The sequence below is a fragment of the Scyliorhinus torazame genome, chromosome 17 (assembly GCF_047496885.1).
Source record: "Scyliorhinus torazame isolate Kashiwa2021f chromosome 17, sScyTor2.1, whole genome shotgun sequence".
In the NCBI taxonomy this organism is placed as follows: domain Eukaryota; kingdom Metazoa; phylum Chordata; class Chondrichthyes; order Carcharhiniformes; family Scyliorhinidae; genus Scyliorhinus; species Scyliorhinus torazame.
This window is the reverse complement of record NC_092723.1, coordinates 134,327,960-134,350,161: the sequence shown is the minus strand read 5'-3', so window position 1 is coordinate 134,350,161 and position 22,202 is coordinate 134,327,960. Positions and strand designations below refer to the sequence as shown.

Below are 22,202 nucleotides of genomic sequence, written 5' to 3'. Positions count from 1 at the left end.
AGGATGAGGGGGAATCTCATTGAAACGTACAGAATACCGAGAAGCCTAGATAGAGTGGACGTGAAGAAGATGTTTCCACTAATAGGAGAGACTGGAACCCAAGGGCACAGCCTTAGACTGAAGAGACAATCCTTTAAAACTGAGGTGAGGAGGAATTTCTTCAGCCAGAGGGTGGTGAATCTGTGGAACTCATTGCCGCAAAAAGCCAAGTCACTGAGTGTCTTTAAGACAAGAGATCGATCGGTTGATTGTTACGGGGAGAAAACAGGTGAATGGGGATGAGAAACATATCTGCCATGATTGAATATCAGAGCAGACAGGATGAGCCGAATGGCCTAATTTTGCTCCTATATCTTATGGTCTTGTATTCAAACAGCTGGTTCATAATGCTCAGCAGAAGTTTATCTCAGTTAAAAAGAGGGATTTCACGAGAGAGGGGCAAATCCATGGTTAACAAAAGAGGTCAAGGATACTGTGAAATTGAAAAGCAGGATAGACAAAGTGGCAAGGGAGAGCGGTAGACCAGAGGACTGGGATGTTTTTCGGATTCAGCAGCAAAAGACTAAATAAGAAGGGACAAAATAAAATTTGAGAGAAAACTTGCATGCAGTGTAAAAACAAACAGTAAGAGTTTCTATGGATATATAAATAGGAAGTAGGCAGCTAAGGTAAATTTGGGACTTCTACTGAACGTGGCTGGTGAATTAATAACAGCAAGCAAAGAAATGGCAGATATGCTCATACATTTTTTGCACCAGTCTTCACCGTGGAAGACATTGCAAATATCTCTGAGATATCAGATCGGCTAATTACAAATAACATGGTAGAACTTACAAAAATTCCAATCACAAAGAACATAACATACAGTGCAGAAGGAGGCCATTCGGCACATCGAGTCTGCACCGACCCACTTAAGCCCTCACTTCCACCCTACCCCCTTAACCCAATAACCCCTCCTAACCTTTTTGGTCACTAAGAGCAATTTATCATGGCCAATCCACCTAACCTGCACGTCTTTGGACTGTGGGAGGAAACCAGAGCACCCGGAGGAAACCCACGCACACACGGGGCGAATGTGCAGACTCCGCACAGACAGTGACCCAGCCGGGAATCGAACCTGGAACCCTGGCGCTGTGAAACCACAGTCCTATCCAATTGTACTACCGTGCTGCCCGTATCCAATGACGACCTGCAGCGGTCGCGCCGTCCAACATGGCGTCAGCCGTGCAGGTCGTCAAAGGATCGAGTATTAGAGAAACTCAAGGGGTTAAAGGCAGACAGGTCTCCAGGACCTGATAAACTGCATGCTAGGGTTTTAATGGAAGTGACCCATTGGTTCAAATTTTTCAAAACTCATTAAATTCCAGGAGGGTAGCAGACGATTGGAAAGCAGCCAATGTGACTCTCTTGTTCAAAAAGGGAGAAAGGCAGAATGCAGGGAACTATAAGCCAGTTATTTTAACATCTATTATTGGCAAGATGCTGGAGTTAATAATGAAAGAGGAAATAGCTAATCATTTAGGAAAGTTGAATACAATCAAACCTAGTCAACATGGTTTTGTGAAAGGTAAATCAGGTTTGACAAATTTGTTTGAATTCTTTAAGGATGTAACAGGGAGAGTAGATAGAGGGGAACCTGTAGATATAGTGGGTGGGATTCTTCATTACCCGACGCCGATATCGTAATCGGCGATCGGGCAGAGAATCCCTTCTGACACCTAAATCAGGGGCGGAGCTGTTTTGATGCCGGTTTTCTAGTCTCTGCTCCCTCTGAAATGGAGTCACCGCGTCGAACGGCATTGGTGCGTCATCGGAAGGCCCTTCCCCAAAGCTCCACCTCCAATGGGCTGAGTTCCTGACCGCGCAGTTGATGTATGGTCTGAGAGGTCGGGAACCCAGCATGGCAGCCGCGGAGTGTGTCCAGCACCGCCACAGTCGGCTGGGGGCCATGCTGCTGGCCGGCGGGGGCTTCCACAAGGGCTGTGGGGATTGGTGGGAGATGGCCAGTGGCTGTTCTGTGGCGCAGTATTTGGCAGGTCGGGTCTGCACACGGCCGACGCTATGTTGGACGGCGCAACCGCTGCAGGTCGTCATTGTGCACATGCGGGGCCACGGACCTGGGCATTCTCCAGCCGCTTTTGGCACGGGAACTGGGAGTTTTACCCAGCGCGGCTGCTAGCCCCTCACCAGTCCCAGGATCGTTGAGAGTTCGGCGCCGATTTTGGCGTCATAAAATGCCACAGTTCCCACACTGGCGTCGGCACTTAGCTGCAAAATCGGAGAATCCAACCCAGTGTATTTAGATTTCCAAAAGGCATTTGGCAAGGTGCCGCTTAAGAGGCTGGTGCATAAAATAAACGCCCATGGAATTGGAGGAAATGTGTAAGCATGGATTGAAAACTGGCTGTCACATAGAAAATAGAGAGTTGGAATACATGGGTCTTTTTTTTTTTTTTTTAAAAAGAGTGGAAAGATATATCTAGTGGAGTATTGCAGGGATCAGCTCTTGACCTGCAATTGTTCACTATTTACATTAATGACCTGGAGGAAGGAACAGACTGTAAGGTTTCTAAATTTGCCAATGATACGTAAATAGGTGGAAGGGCATGTTGTGATGAGGATATTGTGATTCTGCAACGGGTTATAGATAGATTGGGTGACTGGGTGAAAACCTGGCAAATGGAGTTTAATGTGAGGATGTGTGAGATCATGCACTTCGGTAGGAGGAATCAAAAGGCAGATTATCTAAATGGAGAGAGACTGCAGGTGAGTGATGTACAGGGGAATCAAGGTGCTCTAATGCATGAATCACAAAAAGTTAGCAGGCAGGCCCAACAAGTAGGCAAGGCAAACGGTATTTTGACCTTTATTGTAAAGGGGTTAGACATAGACATAAAACATACAGTGCAGAAGGAGGCCATTCGGCCCATCAACTCTGCACCGACCCACTTAGGCCTTCACTTCCCCCCTATCCCTGTAACCCAGTAACCCCTCCTAACCTTTTTTGGTCACTAAGGGCAATTTATCATGGCCAATCCACCTAACCCGCGCATCTTTGGACTGTGGGAGGAAACCGGAGCACCCGGAGGAAACCCACGCGGACACGGGCAGAATGTGCAGACTCCACACAGACAATGACCCAGCAGGGAATCGAATCTGGGACCCTGGCGCTGTGAAGCCACAGTGCTAATCACTTGTGCTACCGTGCTGCCCCTGTGCTACCGTGCTGCCCTACTCCTGCTACTATTTCTTGGGTATAGATTTGAGCATCTCCCTACTACTTGTCACGCTAACTGGTCACATAGTTCCCCATTTTCTTTCTCCCTTCTTGAACAGTGGAGTTACATTTGAGACCTTCCAATCCACTCAAACCATTCTAATATCTACAGAATTGTGGATTATCAAAACCAACATATCTGACATCTCTTTAGACCCTAATTAGTCCCTTTAATTTCTCCAGTGCAATTTCTTTACTAATACTAATTTGAAGTTCCTCATTCCAGCTAAACCCTTGGTTCTGCACTATTTCCATTGTTTTTAACCAAGAAGCCTAATACAAATATTAATTGAGCTCCTGAGTGAAACCCACTAATGCAGCTGGCATCAAATAACATAGGATTTACCGAGCACCCTGCCGCGTGATTTTTGGCAGCAGAGGCGGCCCACCAGTTGTCAACGAGATTATCCATTGACAGTAACCTTTCTGCGCCAGGAAACCCGTGTGCGGGCGTGGGATCAGAATTTCCTGCCAGCGCGAATAGCTGGTAAATCCAGCCCATAATGTGTATTCCAATATTTTAGACACAGCTCTGCTCATCGTAACTGGGCTTGCACACAATATTCATCAGAAAGAGAAGACCAACTTGTCAATAGTTCAGTTTGTTTCTTTCCCTAGCAACTCAGAACCCATTTCCCACCATTTTGGGTGTTGCTTGTTTATTGGAAATTAATTACTTGAATTTCCAGAGTCAAACGGAGTGATGAGAGCATGCAAAGCTGTAAAAGTCAGATCAAAAAGTGTAGAGGTGCTCAATACTCACCTTCGACCTCAGGGTTCTCACAGGCCTGCTGCGACTGTTTGGCTTGTCATTCTTCAAAAAATCTGGGACACTTTTTGATTTCATGATATCTGGCAGTAGAATAAGTGGATGCAATAGTTAATGATCTCATAAAACATTTAAATTGTAGTAATGCTGGAAAAAAGAATTTTAGAGGGCAACAGTCTGCCGAACTGAAGTACGCTGCATGTTCCAGACTAGAACAAAACCATGAGCTGGGAATCGTGCTCAGAACATAGCTAAATACTCAGAAGGCAGCTGATGAATAATTACAACTTACTAACCTGGGGTTACGTACATACTCCATTCCCTGCACCAGCTGGCATTTGCAATAGCAAACTGCAATAATTTGTGATAACTCAAGCAAAACTGTGCAGTGTGGAGAAGAATTTGGGAAAAAGGAAGAGGAAGAAGTAGGCCATTCTGTCCATCAAGCATGCTCTGCAATGTTTGGTAACCATGGCAGCTTCTTCACAGAATCACAGATTTGCTACAGCGGAGAAGTAGGCCATTCAGCTCCCCGAGTGGACATTTCATCCAGTGCCATTCTCCTGTCTTCTTCCCATATCCCTACAGATTGGTTATTTTCAAAAATCATGTTCTTCCCTCTTGAATGCTTCAAATTGACCCTGCCTCCACCACACTCTCAGGCAGTGAATTCCGGATGGTAACCACTTGCTGTGTAAAAAAGCTTTTTCTCATATTGCTGGTTTACTTTGCCAATTATTTTATATCTATGCCCTCTCAATCTTGATCCTTTCATCAGTGAAATAGTTTCCCCTATCTACTCGGTCCAGGTTCCTCATGATTTTTAATACTTTTATCATATCTCCTCTCAGCCTTATTCTTTTTCCCCCAAGGAGAAGAGTCCCAAGACTTCTAATCTATCTTCATAACTAAAGTTCTCCATCCCTGAAACCATTCCTGTGATCTTTTCTGCACTTTTGTCAATGCCTTCACATCCTTCCTAAACTGTGTATCCAGAATTGCACGCAATATTTCAGCTGAGGTCCAACTAGTGTTTTCTACAAGTTCAACACCACCTCCTTCCTCTTCTACATAGCACAGTCGTTAGTACTGTTGCTTCACAACGCCAGGGACCCCGGTTCGATTACCGGCTTGGGTCACCGTCTGTGCGGAGTCTGCTCGTTCTCCCCGTGTCCGCATGGTTTCCTCCGGGTGCTCCAGTTTCCTCCCACAAGCCCCGAAAGACATACTTGTCAGGTGAATTGGACATCCTGAATTCTCCCTCAGTGTACCCGAACAGGCGCCGGAATGTGGAGACTAAGAGATTTTCATTGCAGTGCTTTTTAAAAAAAAGTTTATTCAATTTTTTCCAACAAAAATTTTTTTACAAACAAGCCCCCCCCCCCATAACAAGAAATAGAACACAAACACCACAATCAAAAATACTAAACTACTTATACATTGGGTTTCTCCCACATATATTAACCCCGCCCCCCCATGACATTCAAGAGTACCCTTGGGGAAACCACCCCCCCCACCCCGCCCAAATACCCCCCAAAAGAGACACCCCCCCTCCTCCCAGGTTGCTGCTAACCTCCTCCTAGCGCTCCGCGAGATAGTCTAGGAACGGTTGCCACCGCCTGAAGAACCCCTGCACAGACACTCGTAAGGCAAACTTTATCCTCTCCAGCTTAATGAACTCTGCCATGTCACTTATCCAGGCTTCCACACTGGGGGGCTTTGCGTCCTTTCATAATAACAAGATCCTCCGCCGGGCTACCAAGGACGCAATGGCCAGGATACCGACCTCTTTCGCCTCCTGCACTCCCGGCTCGTCCGTTACCCCAAATAATGCCAACCCCCAACTCGGCTTGACCTGGACTTTCACCACCTTGGACATAGTCCTCGCAAGACCCCTCCAAAACCAGTGTCGGGCACAACCAGAACATGGTTAAAGGATGGTCACGACTGGGAGTTAAATATCCGAGGGTATCAAACTTTTCGGAAGGACAGAGTGGATGGTAAGGGAGGTGGTGTAGCTCTGTTATTTAAGGATGACATCCGGGCAACAGTAAGGGATGACATCGGTACTATGGAGGATAAGGTTGAATCCATTTGGGTGGAAATCAGGAATAGTAAGGCGAAAAAGTCACTGATAGGAGTAATCTATAGGCCACCAAATAGTAACATTATGGTGGGGCAGGCAATAAACAAAGAAATAACAGATGCATGTAGAAATGGTACAGCAGTTATCATGGGGGATTTTAATCTACATGTTGATTGGTTTAACCAGGTCGGTCAAGGCAGCCTTGAGGAGGAGTTTATAGAATGTATCCGCGATAGTTTCCTCGAACAGTATGTAATGGAACCTACGAGGGAACAAGTGGTCCTAGATCTGGTCCTGTGTAATGAGACAGGATTGATTCAGGATCTCATAGTTAGGGATCCTCTCGGAAGGAGCAATCACAATATGGTGGAATTTAAAATACAGATGGAGGGTGAGAAGGTAAAATCAAGCACTAGTGTTTTGTGCTTAAACAAAGGAGATTACAATGGGATGAGAGAAGAACTAGCTAAGGTAGACTGGGAGCAAAGACTTTATGGGGAAACAGTTGAGGAACAGTGGAGAACCTTCCAAGTGATTTTTCACAGTGCCCAGCAAAGGTTTATACCAACAAAAAGGAAGGACGGTAAAAAGAGGGACAATCGACCGTGGATATCTAAGGAAATAAGGGAGAGTATCAAATTGAAGGAAAAAACATACAAAGTAGCAAAGATCAGTGGGAGACTAGAGGACTGGGAAATCTTTAGGGGGCAACAGAAAGCTACTAAAAAAGCTATAAAGAAGAGTAAGATAGATTATGAGAGTAAACTTGCTCAGAATATAAAAACAGATAGTAAAAGTTTCTACAAATACATAAAACAAAAAAGAGTGGCTTAGGTAAATATTGGTCCTTTAGAGGATGAGAAGGGAGATTTAATAATGGGAGATGAGGAAATGGCTGAGGAACTGAACAGGTTTTTTGGGTCGGTCTTCACAGTGGAAGACACAAATAACATGCCAGTGACTGATGGAAATGAGGCTATGACAGGTGAGGACCTTGAGAGGATTGATATCACCAAGGAGGTAGTGCTGGGCAAGCTAATGGGGCTAAAGGTAGACAAGTCTCTTGGCCCTGATGGAATGCATCCCAGAGTGCTAAAAGAGATGGCTAGGGAAATTGCAAATGCACTAGTGATAATTTACCAAAATTCACTAGACTCTGGGGTGGTCCCGGCGGATTGGAAATTAGCAAACGTGACACCACTGTTTAAAAAAGGAGGTAGGCAGAAAGTGGGTAATTATAGGCCAGTGAGCTTAACTTCGGTAGTAGGGAAGATGCTGGAATCTATCATCAAGGAAGAAATAGCGAGGCATCTGGATGGAAATTGTCCCATTGGACAGACGCAGCATGGGTTCATAAAGGGCAGGTCGTGCCTAACTAATTTAGTGGAATTTTTTGAGGACATTAACAGTGCGGTAGATAACGGGGAGCCAATGGATGTGGTATATCTGGATTTCCAGAAAGCCTTTGACAAGGTGCCACACAAAAGGTTGTTGCATAAGATAAAGATGCATGGCATTAAGGGGAAAGTAGGAGCATGGATAGAGGATTGGTTAATTAATAGAAAGCAAAGAGTGGGGATTAATGGGTGTTTCTCTGGTTGGCAATCAGTAGCTAGTGGTGTCCCTCAGGGATCAGTGTTGGGCCCACAACTGTTCACAATTTACATAGATGATTTGGAGTTGGGGACCAAGGGCAATGTGTCCAAGTTTGCAGACGACACTAAGATAAGTGGTAAAGCAAAAAGTGCAGAGGATACTGGAAGCCTGCAGAGGGATTTGGACAGGCTAAGTGAATGGGCTAGGGTCTGGCAGATGGAATACAATGTTGACAAATGTGAGGTTATCCATTTTGGTAAGAATAACGGCAAAAGGGATTATTATTTAAATGATAAAATATTAAAACATGCTGCTGTGCAGAGAGATCTGGGTGTGCTCGTGCATGAGTCGCAGAAAGTTGGTTTTCAGGTGCAACAGGTGATTAAGAAGGCAAATGGAATTTTGTCCTTCATTGCTAGAGGGATGGAGTTTAAGACTAGGGAGGTTATGCTGCAATTGTATAACGTGTTAGTGAGGCCACACCTGGAGTATTGTGTTCAGTTTTGGTCTCCTTACTTGAGAAAGGACGTACTGGCACTGGAGGGTGTGCAGAGGAGATTCACTAGGTTAATCCCAGAGCTGAAGGGGTTGGATTACGAGGAGAGGTTGAGTAGACTGGGACTGTACTCATTGGAATTTAGAAGGATGAGGGGGGATCTTATAGAAACATATAAAATTATGAAGGGAATAGATAGGATAGATGCGGGCAGGTTGTTTCCACTGGCGGGTGAAAGCAGAACTAGGGGGCATAGCCTCAAAATAAGGGAAAGTAGATTTAGGACTGAGTTTAGGAGGAACTTCTTCACCCAAAGGGTTGTGAATCTATGGAATTCCTTGCCCAGTGAAGCAGTAGAGGCTCCTTCATTAAATGTTTTTAAGATAAAGATAGATATTTTTTTGAAGAATAAAGGGATTAAGGGTTATGGTGTTCGGGCCGGAAAGTGGAGCTGAGTCCACAAAAGATCAGCCATGATCTCATTGAATGGCGGAGCAGGCTCGAGGGGCCAGATGGCCTACTCCTGCTTCTAGTTCTTATGTTCTTATGTTATGTGGACGTGATTTGCCGGACTCCCCGAGCACCTCCCACATCTGTCCTCCACCCCAAAGAACCTACTCATCCTCACCCCTGTCATATGCGCTCTGTGAACAACCTTGAATTGATTAGGCTGAGCCTGGCGCAAGAGGAGGAAGAATTAACCCTACTCAGGGCATCAGCCCACAGACCCTCATCAATCTCCTCCCCAAGCTCCTCCTCCCACTTGCCCTTTAGCTCCTCTACCAAAACCTCCTCCTCTTCTTTCATCTCTTGATAGATCGCCGAAACCTTGCCCTCTCCGACCCATACACCTGAAATCACCCTGTCCTGAACCCTCTGTGCCGGGAGCAACGGGAATTCCCTCACCTGCCGCCTCACAAATGCCCTCACCTGCATGTACCTGAACGCATTTCCCGGGGGTAACTCAAACTTCTTCTCCAGCGCCTCTAGGCTCGCAAACGTCCCATCTATAAACAGGTCCCCCATTCTTCTGATCCCTGCCCGATGCCAGCTCCGAAACCCCCCATCCATCCTTCCCGGGACGAACCAATGGTTCTCCCGAATCGGGGACCAAACCAAGGCTCCCATCTCGCCCCTATTCCGTCTCCACTGCCCCCAGATCTTCAACATTGCCGCCACCACCGGACTCGTGGTGTACCTTGTCGGCGAGAGCGGCAGCGGTGCTGTCACCAGCACCCTCAGGCTCGTGCCCCTGCAGGACGCCATCTCCAACCTCTTCCACGCCGCCCCCTCTCCCTCCATTACCCACTTACAGATCATCGCCACGTTGGCTGCCCAATAGTAGCCGCACAGATACGGCAGCGCCAGCCCTCCCTGTCCCTGCTACGCTCCAGAAACACCTTCTTTACCCTCGGGGTCTTATTTGCCCACACAAATCCCATGATGCTCCTACCTACCCGTTTAAAAAAGGCCTTGGTAATCGCAATGGGAAGGCACTGGAACACAAAGAGAAACCTCGGAAGGACCATCATTTTAACCGACTGTACCCTGCCCGCTAGCGAGAGTGGCAGCACATCCTATCTTTTGAAATCCTCCTCCATCTGCTCCACCAACCACATCAAATTGAGCTTGTGAAAGGCCCCCCAGCTCCCAGCCACCTGGATCCCCAAGTACCGAAAGTTCCTGTCCGCCCTCTTCAATGGTAGGTCGTCTATCCCCGTTCCCTGGTCCCCTGGATGCACCACAAAGAGCTCACTTTTCCCTACGTTGAGCTTATAGCCCGAGAAGTCCCCAAACTCCCTTAGGATCCGCATGACCTCCACCATCCCCTCCACTGGATCTGCCACATACAGCAACAGGTCGTCCGCATACAGCGACACCCGATGCTCCTCTCCCACTCGGACCAACCCCTCCATTTCCTGGACTCCCTTAGTGCCATGGCCAGCGGCTCAATTGCCAGTGCAAACATCAAGAGGGACAGGGGGCACCCCTGCCTCGTCCCTCGGTACAGCCGAAAGTGCTCTGACCTCCGCCGATTCGTAGCCACACTCGCCACCGGGGCTCTATATAGCAGCCTGACCCAACTGATAAACCCCTACCCGAACCCAAACCTCCGCAGCACTTCCCAAAGATACTCCCACTCCACCCAGTCGAAGGCCTTCTCCCCTCTTCCCCCGCTGGGGGCTCAGATCTGTACAGCTCCTCATATAAGTGCTTAAATACCTCATTTACTCTCACCGCACTCCGCACCGTATTCCCCCTGCTATCCTTAACTCCACCTATCTCCCTCGCTGCCACCCTCTTACGGAGCTGGTGTGCCAGCATTCGGCTCGCCTTCTCCCCATACTCATACGTCGCCCCCTGTGCTTTCCACCACTGTGCCTCTGCTTTCCCTGTGGTCAACAGGTCAAACTCCGTCTGGAGGCTTCGCCGCTTCCCAAGTAGTCCCTCCTCGGGGGCCTCTGCATATCTCCTGTCCACCCTTAAGATCTCCCCCACCAACTTCTCCCTCTCCCTGCCCTCTCTCTTCTCCCTGTGGGCCCTAATGGAGATTAACTCTCCCCTGACCACCGCCTTCAACGCCTCCCAGACTACCCCCACCTGCACCTCTCCGTTGTCATTGGCCTCCAAGTATCTCTCAATGCACCCTCGCACCCTCCCGCACACCTCCTCATCCGCCAGTAATCCCACATCAAGACGCCACAGCGGGCGCTGGTCCCTTCCTCTCCTAACTCCAGCTCCACCCAGTGTGGGGCGTGGTCTGAGATGGCTATGGCCGAATACACCGTTCCTTCCACTTTCGGGATTAGCACCCTACTCAAAACAAAAAAATCTATCCGGGAGTAGGCTCTATGTACATGGGAAAAGAATGAGAATTCCCTGGCCAGGGGCCTAGCAAACCTCCACGGATCCACCCCCCCAATCTGGTCCATAAACCCCTAAGCACATTGGCCGCAGCCGGCCTCTTCCCAGTCTTGGATCTGGAGCGATCTAATGCTGGATCCAGCACCGTGTTGAAATTCCCCCCCATTATCAAGCTTCCTGCCTCCAGGTCCAGAATGCGCCCCAACATGCGCTTCATAAATCCGGCATCATCCCAGTTCGGGGCGTATACATTTACCAGTACCACCCTCACCCCCTGCAACCTACCGCTCACTATCACGTATCGACCCCCATTATCCACTGCAATATTCTTGGCCTCAAACGACACCCGCTTCCCCACCAGTATTGCAACCCCTCTGTTCTTCGCATCCAGCCCCGAATGGAATACCTGTCCTACCCATCCCTTTCTCAACCTGACCTGGTCTGCCACCTTCAAATGTGTCTCCTGAAGCATGACCACGTCTGCCTTCAGTCCCTTTAAGTGCGCGAACACTCAAGCCCTCTTTACTGGCCCATTCAGGCCCCTCACATTCCAAGTTATCAGCCGGATTGGGGGGGCTTCTCACCCGACCCCCCCTGCCGACTAGCCATCTCCTTTTCTAGGCCAGTCACGCGCACGCGCCTCCCGCACCCTCCAGTCCCCCAGACGGCAGACCCCCGTCCCGACCACCTCTCCTATTTCCAGTTCCCCATTGGCCAATGCAGCAGTAACCCTATACCCCCCCCCCTCCCCCCGCTAGATCCATATCTAGCTTTTTTGCTTCCCCCATAACACTCCCGTAAGTCAGCTGACTCCTGCTGACCACGGCCTCTCCCGCCTTCCCATCGACCCCCCCCCCCCCCAGTGTGGGAATCCCCCCTCCCCCTCCTCCCTAGCAGTCAGTGTGCGCTCCTCCGACCCCCACCGCCGTCCTTCCCTAGCGCGGGAAAAAGCCCGCGCTTTCCTGAGCCGGCCCCGCCCCCTCTGGCGCAGCTCCTTTTGCGGCCTTATCTCAATTACCCCATCCCCGGGCCTCCCCTCCCTCCAACACCGGCGCCCACACTCTCCCCATCAAATCCCTTCATCCATCCCCATCCAGCATCCAACGAAGGGAACATTCCCTACACGTAGTTAAAACCATATATACAGCAAACATCCACCCCACAACAACAAACCCTCAATTTGAGTCCAACCTTTCAGTCTGTATAAAGCTCCAAGCCCCCTCAGGCGTTTTGAAATATTGGGGCCGATCTTGGAATGTGACCCACAATCGCGCTGGCTGCAGCATACCGAACCTCACCCCCTTCCGATGGAGCACCGCCTTGGCCTGATTAAAGCCAGCTCTCTTCTTGGCCACCTCTGCACTCCAGTCCTGGTTGATTCGGATCTCCGTGTTCTCCCACCTGCTGCTCCGCTCTTTCTTGGCCCATCTCAGGACACATTCTCTATCCATAAAGCGGTGAAACCTCACCACTACAGCCCTTGGCGGCTCGTTGGCCTTGGGTCTCCTTGCCAGGACCCGATGAGCCCCATCTAGCTCCAAGGGGCTTGGGAAAGCTCCCGCTCACATATGCCCCGGTATCGGGCCCCTCAACTCCTTCAGGGAGACCCAGAATCCAAAGATTCTTCCTTCTCGACCTATTCTCCAGGTCCTCAAATCTTTCCGCCCACCTCTTATGCAGCGCCTCGTGTGACTCCACCTTCACCGACAGGCCCAAGATCTCATCCTCGTTCTCCGAGGCTTTCTGCCGCACCTCCCGGATTGCTATCCCCTGGGCCCTCTGGGTCTCCACTAGCTTCTCAATCGCCACCAGCATTTCTGTCTTCAGCTCCTCAAAGCAGCGTTTAAGAAACTCCTGCTGCTCCTGCGACCACTGCGCCCATGCTGCTTGGTCTCCACCCGCCGCCATCTTGCTTTTTCTCCCTCTCACTTTTCGCTGCTCCAAGATCTCTTTTTTCACCGCTCCACTCCTGGTCCAATCCATATACTGTCGGGGGGACCTTGCTGTCACCTTCCCACATTGGAAGCCATCGAACAAGTGCCGTTGGGGCCCCTCGAGAGAGCCCTAAAGTCCGTTCCCTGCAGGAGCTGCCGAACGTGCGACCTATTCAGGCATGGCCGCAACCGGACGTTTTCATTGCAGTGTTAACGTAAACCTACTTGTGACACTAATAAAGATAATTATTATTTATAAAGCCTAGGATACTGTCTGCTTCATTAACTGCTCTCTCAACCTGTCCTGTCCCCTTTAATGAATTCTGCATATATATACCCAAGTCCCTCTGCTCTTGCGACCCCTTTATAGTGCCTTTAATATTATACAGTCTCTCCAACCAAAATGTATCATCTTATATTGAACATCCGTCCATTCTACCAACCTGGCTGTGTCTTTTTGAAGTTCGACACTGTCCTCTTCACAGTTTACAATGCTTGCAAATTTTGTATTGTCCATAATTTTGAAATTGATCCCCGTAAGCCAATATAATAAATATCAGGAAAAGCAAGGGTTCCAAACCAATCCCTGGTGAACTCCACTACAAACCTTCCTCCAGTCTGAAAAATGCCCATTAACCATTACTCTGTGTTTTTCATCACTCAGTCAATTTTGTATTCATGTTTCTACTGTCCCTTTTATTCTGTGACCGATAACGTTTCTCAAAATGTCTTTTGGAAGTACATGTACATCACATGAACAGTATTTCCCTGATCAACCCTCTCTGAAAAACTCCAGCAGGTTAGTTAAACATAATTCGGGCTCCCCTTAATTATTCTGTATTTGTCCATGTGACTTTTATTCTGTCCTGAAATACAGTTTCTAGCCGTTTCCCACCACTTCAGTTAAATTGACTACTCAAGGGTTACTGGGCTTATCCTTCACCTTTTTTGACCAGGGATATTAATTTTGCAATTCTGCAGTGCTCTAGCACTATCCAAGTCTAAGCAAGACTGAAAACTTATGGTCAGTGCCGTTGCAATTTTCACTCTTAACTCCCTCCATATTCTTAGATGCACCTCATCAGCTCCCAGTGCCTTGTGAAATATAAGTATAGACAGCCTATCTAATATTTCCTCCTTGCTAATTGTAAATCCTTCCAGTGTCTGAATTACCTCCTCTTCACCAGATTGGATAACGCCTTCTTTCTTGGTGTATTAATTTAATACTTCAGTCAGGCCCACGCCTGCATATGTAAATCTTCTTTTTGGTCTCTAATTGGCCCTACTCTTCCTTTTACCAGCTTTTACTATTTATATGTCGTATAGAAGGCATTGGAATTCCCTTTTATGTTAGCTGGCAGTCTCTTTTCATACTCCCTCCTTGCTTCCCTTATTTGCTTTTTCACTTCCCCTCTGAACCTCTGTATTCAGCCTGATTCTCAATTGTATTTTCTACCGTACATCCAACATAAGCACACTTTTTCTTCTTTATCTTAATTTCCACCTGCTGTGTCATCCAGGTAGTTTTGAACTTGTTTGCCCTACCTTTTGCCTTTAGAGGGAATATACCATGACTGTGCCCAAACCATCTTTCTTTGAAGGTAGCCCATTATTTAGCTACTGTTTATCCTGCCAAAAAATTCTTCTCTGATGAACCTAATTCCCTGCCCTTCTTCATAACATTTACTTTCAAATGTATCTCGTCTCTCTTAAGTGGAGTGAGTATACATTCACCAAAGGAAGGAACAGGCTACCCAACTGATATATATGTTTTTACAAATTACACCTTTCTGAATTTTAGCATAAAGGGAGCTCATATATGCTCCCCACATCTTTACCGTAGCTAGTAACACAGCAGTCTATTGTCTTCTCTCCCAGTGCTTCTGTGGCAGTTTTTAGTTGCTCTTTCAGCCGGTTGACATCACAGTCAGCCTTTGCTCGAACGATGCTCAGCTCGGTGTAGATGCCCTTATACTTATCTGTAGTGTACTTTTTGTCCTTACAAAATAAGCATAACATACGTTAATTAAACAGACTGATTTAGTACAGCATGCACATTGAGAAAATTCTGCACGATGCCTTCTAAAGGAAAAATCAAACTTTATCAAGAATTAAATCATCAATGTACATTTGGTTTTGATTTTATAGAGAATTATTCAAACGGTGACAACTGATAATGTCATAGAAAACTAGGGGTCAGAGGGTGTAGGATTAACATCAGCAGAAAGATAGCCAGTAACATAAGGGATTGAAGAAATTGCTGACCTCCGGCAGGGCAAGGGAGCATGATTGATATCAATAGAAATACAGTATGGAACACAGGATTCTCCTGAGCAGAAATTAGGAGATTTAATCACCGGTCGTCATGCCCACAAACAATTTTTAGCACAAGCGGAATCCAGCCAACCCTTACTGCCCTTGCTGAATTTAGATCCCGCTTCGCACACATTTCACACAGTCGCATGCTATTTATCTTCAATGGATTAACCATTATCATTTTGAATGCTGTAACTGATTTAACATCAATCACCACTTGTAGCATGCAAATAGCTACATGTGAAAAAGTGTCTTCTGTCTCCATGTTTAATATCATAAACCTGCCTTTGATTTGTTTTACCTCATCAATTCAATTAATCATTCTGAACATTTCAAATATCCTGTCAGTCTTATATCCAGAGAAAACAACACCAGTTTCTTCAACATTTCTCACACCCTTGAAGGTATTACAATTTGTTCACTACAGAAGTTAATTAAGGTATTGTCCTGGGCTCCACTATCTTCAACTGCTTAATCATCGATTTTCCAAGGGCAGCTCGGTGGTGCCGTGGTTAGAACTGCTGCCTCAGCACAGAGGACCAGGGTTCGATCCCAGCCCTGGGTCACTGTCCATGTGGAGTTTTCACATTCTCCCAGTGTCTGGCGCAGATGGCGTGGGGGGGGGGGGGGGGAGGGGGGGTGAATCCATAAGTACAATTTTACTAGCTTGGTGGGGAGGGTGAAAGCAGAATTGGCAAGGTGGGATAGGCTCTGCCTGTCACTGGCAGGTTGGGTGCAGGCGATTAAAATGAATGTGCTGCTGCGGTTTTTGTTTTTATTTCAGTGCCTGCCCTCTTTTTGCCAAAGGCTTTTTTTAAGGAAGTGGATAAGTTGATCACCTCATTTTGTTTTTTTTGGGGGGGGGGGTGGAAAGTAACTAGCGTTAGGAAGGTGGTTCTGCAGAGAAGGTGGCAGGCAGGTTGGCCTCCTGAATGTATTATATTACTATTGGGCGGTGAATCCAAAAACATGATTGTTGGGTTGGAGGGGAGGAGTTCCAGTGGGTTAGAATGGAGGAGGGTCTGTGCAGGGGGTCAGGGTTGAGGGTGAGGGCAACAGCGCCGCTCCCAGTGGCCCCAGCTAAATCTCTGGGAGTCCGGTGGTGGTGGTCGCAACGCTGAAGATTAGGAGGCAGTTGAGGCAGCACTTTAACCTGGGGGCAGGGTCAGGGGAGATGCCAATTAAGGGGAACCATAGGTTTGAGCCAGGGAAGCTGGACGGGAGGTTTCGGAGATGGGAGGAGACGGGCGTCAGGATATTAAGACTTGTTCCTGGGGGGACATTTTGCGAGGTTGGACGAATTGGGAGAGAAATATGGACTGGGGCAAGGGGAAGGATTTAGGTTCTGCAGCTCTGGGACTTTGCTTGGCAGGAGGTTCAGAGCTTCCCGATAGCGCCGGTCCCCTCATTGTTGAAAGATGTACTGATGGCAGGGGTAAAAGCAAATTACTGCGGAGCTGGAATCTGAAACCAAAGAGTTTTGACAAAGTGTCACCTGGACTCGAAACGTTAGCTCTTTTCTCTCCCTACAGATGCTGCCAAACCTGCTGAGATTTTCCAGCATTTCCTCCTTGACGGCAGGGGGAATGGGGAAGACGGGTGGTGTTTTGTGGGAGGTTGGGGGACTCCATGGAGGGGATCAAAGCCAAGTGAGAGGAAGAGTTGGGGGAGGTTATGGAAGATGGTTTGTGGTGTGAGGTGCTCTGGAAGGTAAACGCCTCAACCTCGTGAGCCAGATTGGGGCTGATACAACTGGGCGCACCTCACGAGGGCGAGGATGAGCCAACACTTTGAAGGAGTGGACAGTATGTGAGCGATGTGTGAGGAGCCCCGTAAACCACGTACATATGTTTTGGTCCTGTCTGAAGCTGGAATAGTATTGGAGGGAGGTTTTGAGTATCATCTTGGGGGTAGCTCACGTGAACTTGGAACCAGGGCCCATAGGAGCCATTTTCAGGGTGTCGGACCGGCCAGGGCTGCAGGTGGGTGCAGGGCAGATGTTTTAGCCTTCACCCCGCTGATTGCCCAGAGGCGGGTACTGTTGGGGTGGAGGTCAGCTTCTCTGCTCTGTGCTTCAGCTTGGCGGGGGGATCTACTGGAATTCTTGACTCTCGAGAAGGTGTGGTTTGAGCTGAGGGGGATCAAGGAAAGTTTCTACAATTCATGGGGGCTGTTTATTATGCACTCTCAAGAATTGGTTGCCATCAAAAATTGGGGGGGGGGGGGGGTTGGGGTTATTGTTGTTCTTGAGTACACTGTTTACTGATTGATTGTTAATTTTCTTTCTTTTTTACTTGGAATGTACAGGTGATGTTTGGGTCTATATACTGAATGGGATGTTGTTTGGGGGATTGGTACTGTATGTGTTTTTGTTTGTTTTCTTTTGTTGTTTATTTGATGAAAATGTTGAAGATGAGGAGAATAAAAAGAATTTTTTTAAAAATTCTCCCCTTGTCTGCGTGGGTCTCACCCCCACAATCCATAAAATGTGCATAATGGGTGGATTGGCCACACTTGATTGCCCCTTAATTGGAAAAGAAAATAATTGGGTACTCTTTAAAAAAAAAAATTTAGTCAAGTGGAATGTTCACTGATGAGTGCACCATGTTCAGTACCATTTGTACTCCTCAGACACTGGAACAATGTGTCCCCAACCTGGACAACATTCAGTGACAATTAACATTTGCGCCACACAAATACCAGGCAATGACCATATCCTACAGAAGATAATCTAACAATTTCCTCATGTCATTCAATGGTATTACCATCGGTAAATCCCCCACCATCATCATCCTGGGGATTGCCAATGACCAGAAATTTAACTGGGCCAACCATATTAAATATGGAGCGGGTCAGAGGATGGAAACATTGCGGCATGTAATTGACTTCTTGACTCTCGAGGCACAAATTAGGCATGGGATGGAATACCCTACATGCCTGGATGAATGCAGCTCCAACCACACTCAAGAGGTTCGACATCATCCATAACAAAGCAGCCTGCTTGATCAGCACCATTCCCACCACTATGCACAGTAGCAGCAGTGTGCACCATCTACAAAATGCACTGCAGCTAAAGCTCCTTCAACAGCACGTTCCAAAACCACAACCTCTACTATCTCAATGGGCAAGGGCAGCAGATGCAGAGGAACATCCCTACCTCCAACTTTCCCTCCACATCACACACCATGCAGACTTGAACTATATTGGTGCTCCTTCACTGTTGCTGGGTCAAAGTCCTGGAGCTTTCTGCATACCAGCTCGGCAGCAGTTCAGGAAGGTGGCTCACTACCATCTTCTCGAGGACAATTTGGGATAGGCAATATGTTAGCTAGCAGCAACGATATTCCAAGAATGATTAGTAAATGTAGTTGTAGATCTCTCTTATAATGAGGAACGCAAAAATGCAGATTGGTCTAACTTTTTTAAATATAGAGTTATTGAGATTCCTCTTGCACATCTGCATTCACTCACCCTCAGTGCAGTCTGTAGTTCATCCTTTAGAGAATTAATCTCTTGTTTCAGATACTGGATTTCAGATTCTTTGACCCGCAATAAAACCTGGAAATTTAGCAAAAAATAGAAACATTATCAGAGTTTCTACCTTGGCCCCGTCTGTATGACACTCAAAGTACTCAGAAGCAGATGGAATGAAGAAAAGGAAATGCACAAGTGCAGAAGACCTTGCATGAAAATGTAAGGGTGGACGTATGAGTGTATGGTACACACAGTGTGATGTTTTGATTCTCGGTGTGAACAGTAATTGTTCGCTATTTCATCTTCCTCAGTTCAGACAGCAGACATTCAAACTGCACCACCCAGTTAATCATTAGAAAGATAAAACGAAGCCAAAAAACACTAAGGCTGGTTACATGCAACCTCCTCCAGCCAAGAGGAAATGGTACTTGCCTCCAGTTCATAGACATCTTTCCCGAGTGAGAGTGGTGAACCAGCACTTTCTCCCTTCCCCTCCTCAGTAACCAGCGCCCTTAGCCTCGCAAATTCCGCAGCCAGGCGGTTATTTAGCTCCTGTAAAATAATTAGATTGGGAGAACAGCTAGCATTTTGTAATATCACAGGAATAATCATTCTACATATTTTAAATGCAGCCAATTCAGCGCTGTAAAATTCATCAGGAAAATTAAATGCAGAGGTAGCAGGCTTCAAACATTTTCCTTATTTCTGCTCACTGCTTTCTTCTATCCTCATACAGCTTTCTCGCTCTCTCGAAGTCACGTACTCAAGGAATTATGATTCCACGCACGTTAATCAGCTGATCTGGCTTTCACCTCACACACCTTGCAGAAGGACAGTAAGGAGTCTTACAACACCAGGTTAAGACTTCTTGCTGTGCCCACCCCAGTCCAACGCTGGCACCTCTACATCATGGCTACCATCGACACTTGCAGAAGGAGTGACTGAACAATACTCGAGAATAGGAATTTTGTATGATTTTTCTCATTCCTGGTACAAGGACATAGAGGCAGATACTAACTTCAACTGCAAAATTACATACAGTTTTTGCTGCACGGTAGAATAGTGGTTAGCACAGTTGCTTCACAGCTCCAGGGTCCCAGGTTCGATTCCCGGCTTGGGTCACTGTCTGTGCGGAGTCTGCACCTTCTTCCCGGGCCTGCGTGGGTTTCCTTCGGGTGCTCCAGTTTCCTCCCACAGTCCAAAGATGTGCAGGTTAGGTGGATTGGCCATGCTAAATTACCCGAAATGTCCAAAAAAAGGTTGGGCTGGGTTACGGGGATGGAGTGGAGGTGTGGGCTTGGGTAGAATGCTTTTTCCAAGGGCCGGTGGAGACTCGATGGGCCGAATGGCCTCCTTCTACACTGTAAATTCTATGATAACATCCTGTTCTATACCCTAGCTCTAGCAGTCTAGTTCTGTGATCCTTCTGGCAATTTATGTGTTACCTGGTTGCGAGAATTTAGCTCCTGATTCTCACGCTGACACTGCTGAAGTGCCTGCCGTTCTGCTTCCAATGCTTGAGCCAGGTGGGAGTTTTCCAAACACTTGTGGGAATACTGCTCTGAGAGAACCTGCAACTCCCGCTGGACTGAGCCCATTTCCTCTCTGTTAAACAGAGCAAAGAATCACCAAATGATCAGCGCACGGACAATCAGATTAAAAGCAACCAGATATAAGGAAGCAAAATACATCTTCCAGTCAGGAGTATAGACAATAATATTTTAAATTAAAAACAGAAAATGCTGGGTGAAATCAGCAGGTCTGGCAGCATCTGTGGAGAGTGAAACAGAATTCCCGTTTGAAGTCCATATGACTCTTCTACACAACTGAAAAGGGATAGAAATGTAATGAATTATATAGTTGGTGGGGAGGTAGAGGGCGTGGGGCATAATAGGTCAGAGATGGGCCAAAGATGTGCAGTTTAGGTGGATTAGCCATGCTAAATTACTCCTTAGTGTCCAAAGGTTAGGCGAGGTTATGGGCCATGATAGGGTGCTCTTTCAGAGGGTCGCTGCAGACTCGATGGGCCGAATGGCCCCCTTCGGCACTGTAGGGATTCTATGAAAGGTTATGGACACAATACAAAGGTAGTATTAATAGTAACGTTAAGGGCTAATGAGTGCTAATAGTGGCATAAAGGTAAGACAGCAGAATGTGTTAATAGGAGAACAAAGGTTAGTGCTCAGTGAAAGCAACACTGAAAAATAAGCAAGTGACAGATGGCCCTGTGGGGATAGGGGTGTTTGCATTGGGAAAGATGTGCAGGTTAGGTGGATTGGCCATGCTAAATTACCCAAAATGGGGGGGGGGGGGGGGGGGGGGGGGGGGGGGGGGGGGGAGTTCACAATCTAAAGTTGTTGAGCTCAAGTTGAGTCCAGAAGGCTGTAATGTGCCTAATTGGAAGATGAAATGTTGTACCTCCAGTTTGCATTGGGCATTACTGGAGCATTGCAGCAGGCCAAGGATGGATATGTGGGCATTAGAGACAGATGCTGAGTTGAAATGGCAAGTGACTTGCTGGTTGGGACCATGCAGACAGAGCAAAGATGTTCTGCAAAGCTGTCACCCAATCTGCATTTAGTTTCCTCATTGTAGAGAAGACCGTATTGAGAGCAATAAATACAGTAGACCAAATTGAAGGCGCCCACAGGGCCATCTGTCACTTGCTTTTTTTTTTCCAGTGTTGCTTTCACTAAGCACTAATCTTTGTTCTCCTATTAACACATTCTGCTGTCTTACCTTTATGCCACTATTAGCACTTTTTTAGCCCTTAACGTTACTATTAATACTACCTTTGTCTTGTGTCCATAACCTTTCATAGAATCCCTACAGTGCCGAAGGAGGCTATTCGGCCCATCGAGTCTGCAGCGACCCTCTGAAAGGAGTGCTTGGGCCTTTGGACAGTGAGGAAAGAGAGACAAAGGCGCAGGTGCTGCACCTTTATGGGATTGCATGGGAAGTTGCTGTGGGAAGAGGATGAAGAGTTGAGGCGATGGAGGAGTGGATCAGGGTGTCACAGGGGGAGTGGCCCCTGTGGAATGCTGACGGGGCTTGAGGAAGATGTGTTCAGTGGTGGCATCATGCTGGCGTTGGTGGAAATGGTGAGGCTGATCCTTTGTATGCGAAGGTTGGTGGGGTGAATAGTGAGGACAAGAGGGACCTTGCCATGGCTTTGGGCTCTGGACGGAGGGGAAGGGGTGAGGGCAGAGGTGCGGGAGAAGTGTCAAACATGGTTGAGTGCTCTGTCAACAACAGTGGTGGTGGTGAAGGTTCAGTTGAGGAAAAAGGCAGACCTGTCAGAAGCGCTGTTTTTGAAGGTGACATCATTGGAACTGATGTGGCGGGGATGGAGAAACTGGGATAATGGGATGGAGTCCTTACAGGGAGAA

The 22,202-nt window shown here is 47.4% G+C and overlaps 1 protein-coding gene across 4 annotated transcripts in view; it reads right to left on the bottom strand.

The window, feature by feature from the left end:
• Nucleotides 1-22,202, bottom strand: part of LOC140394159 (myosin phosphatase Rho-interacting protein-like) — a 305,177-nt gene that overhangs the window by 19,518 nt on the left and 263,457 nt on the right. For all 4 annotated transcript variants that reach the window (XM_072481083.1, XM_072481084.1, XM_072481085.1 and 1 more), the window contains 5 exons: nucleotides 20,259-20,418; nucleotides 19,246-19,365; nucleotides 18,811-18,897; nucleotides 14,862-15,021; nucleotides 4,041-4,129 (listed from right to left, as the gene is read on the bottom strand). In XM_072481083.1, the coding sequence (XP_072337184.1) occupies nucleotides 4,041-4,129; nucleotides 14,862-15,021; nucleotides 18,811-18,897; nucleotides 19,246-19,365; nucleotides 20,259-20,418 (616 nt within the window). The remainder of the gene's footprint in view (nucleotides 1-4,040; nucleotides 4,130-14,861; nucleotides 15,022-18,810; nucleotides 18,898-19,245; nucleotides 19,366-20,258; nucleotides 20,419-22,202) is intronic.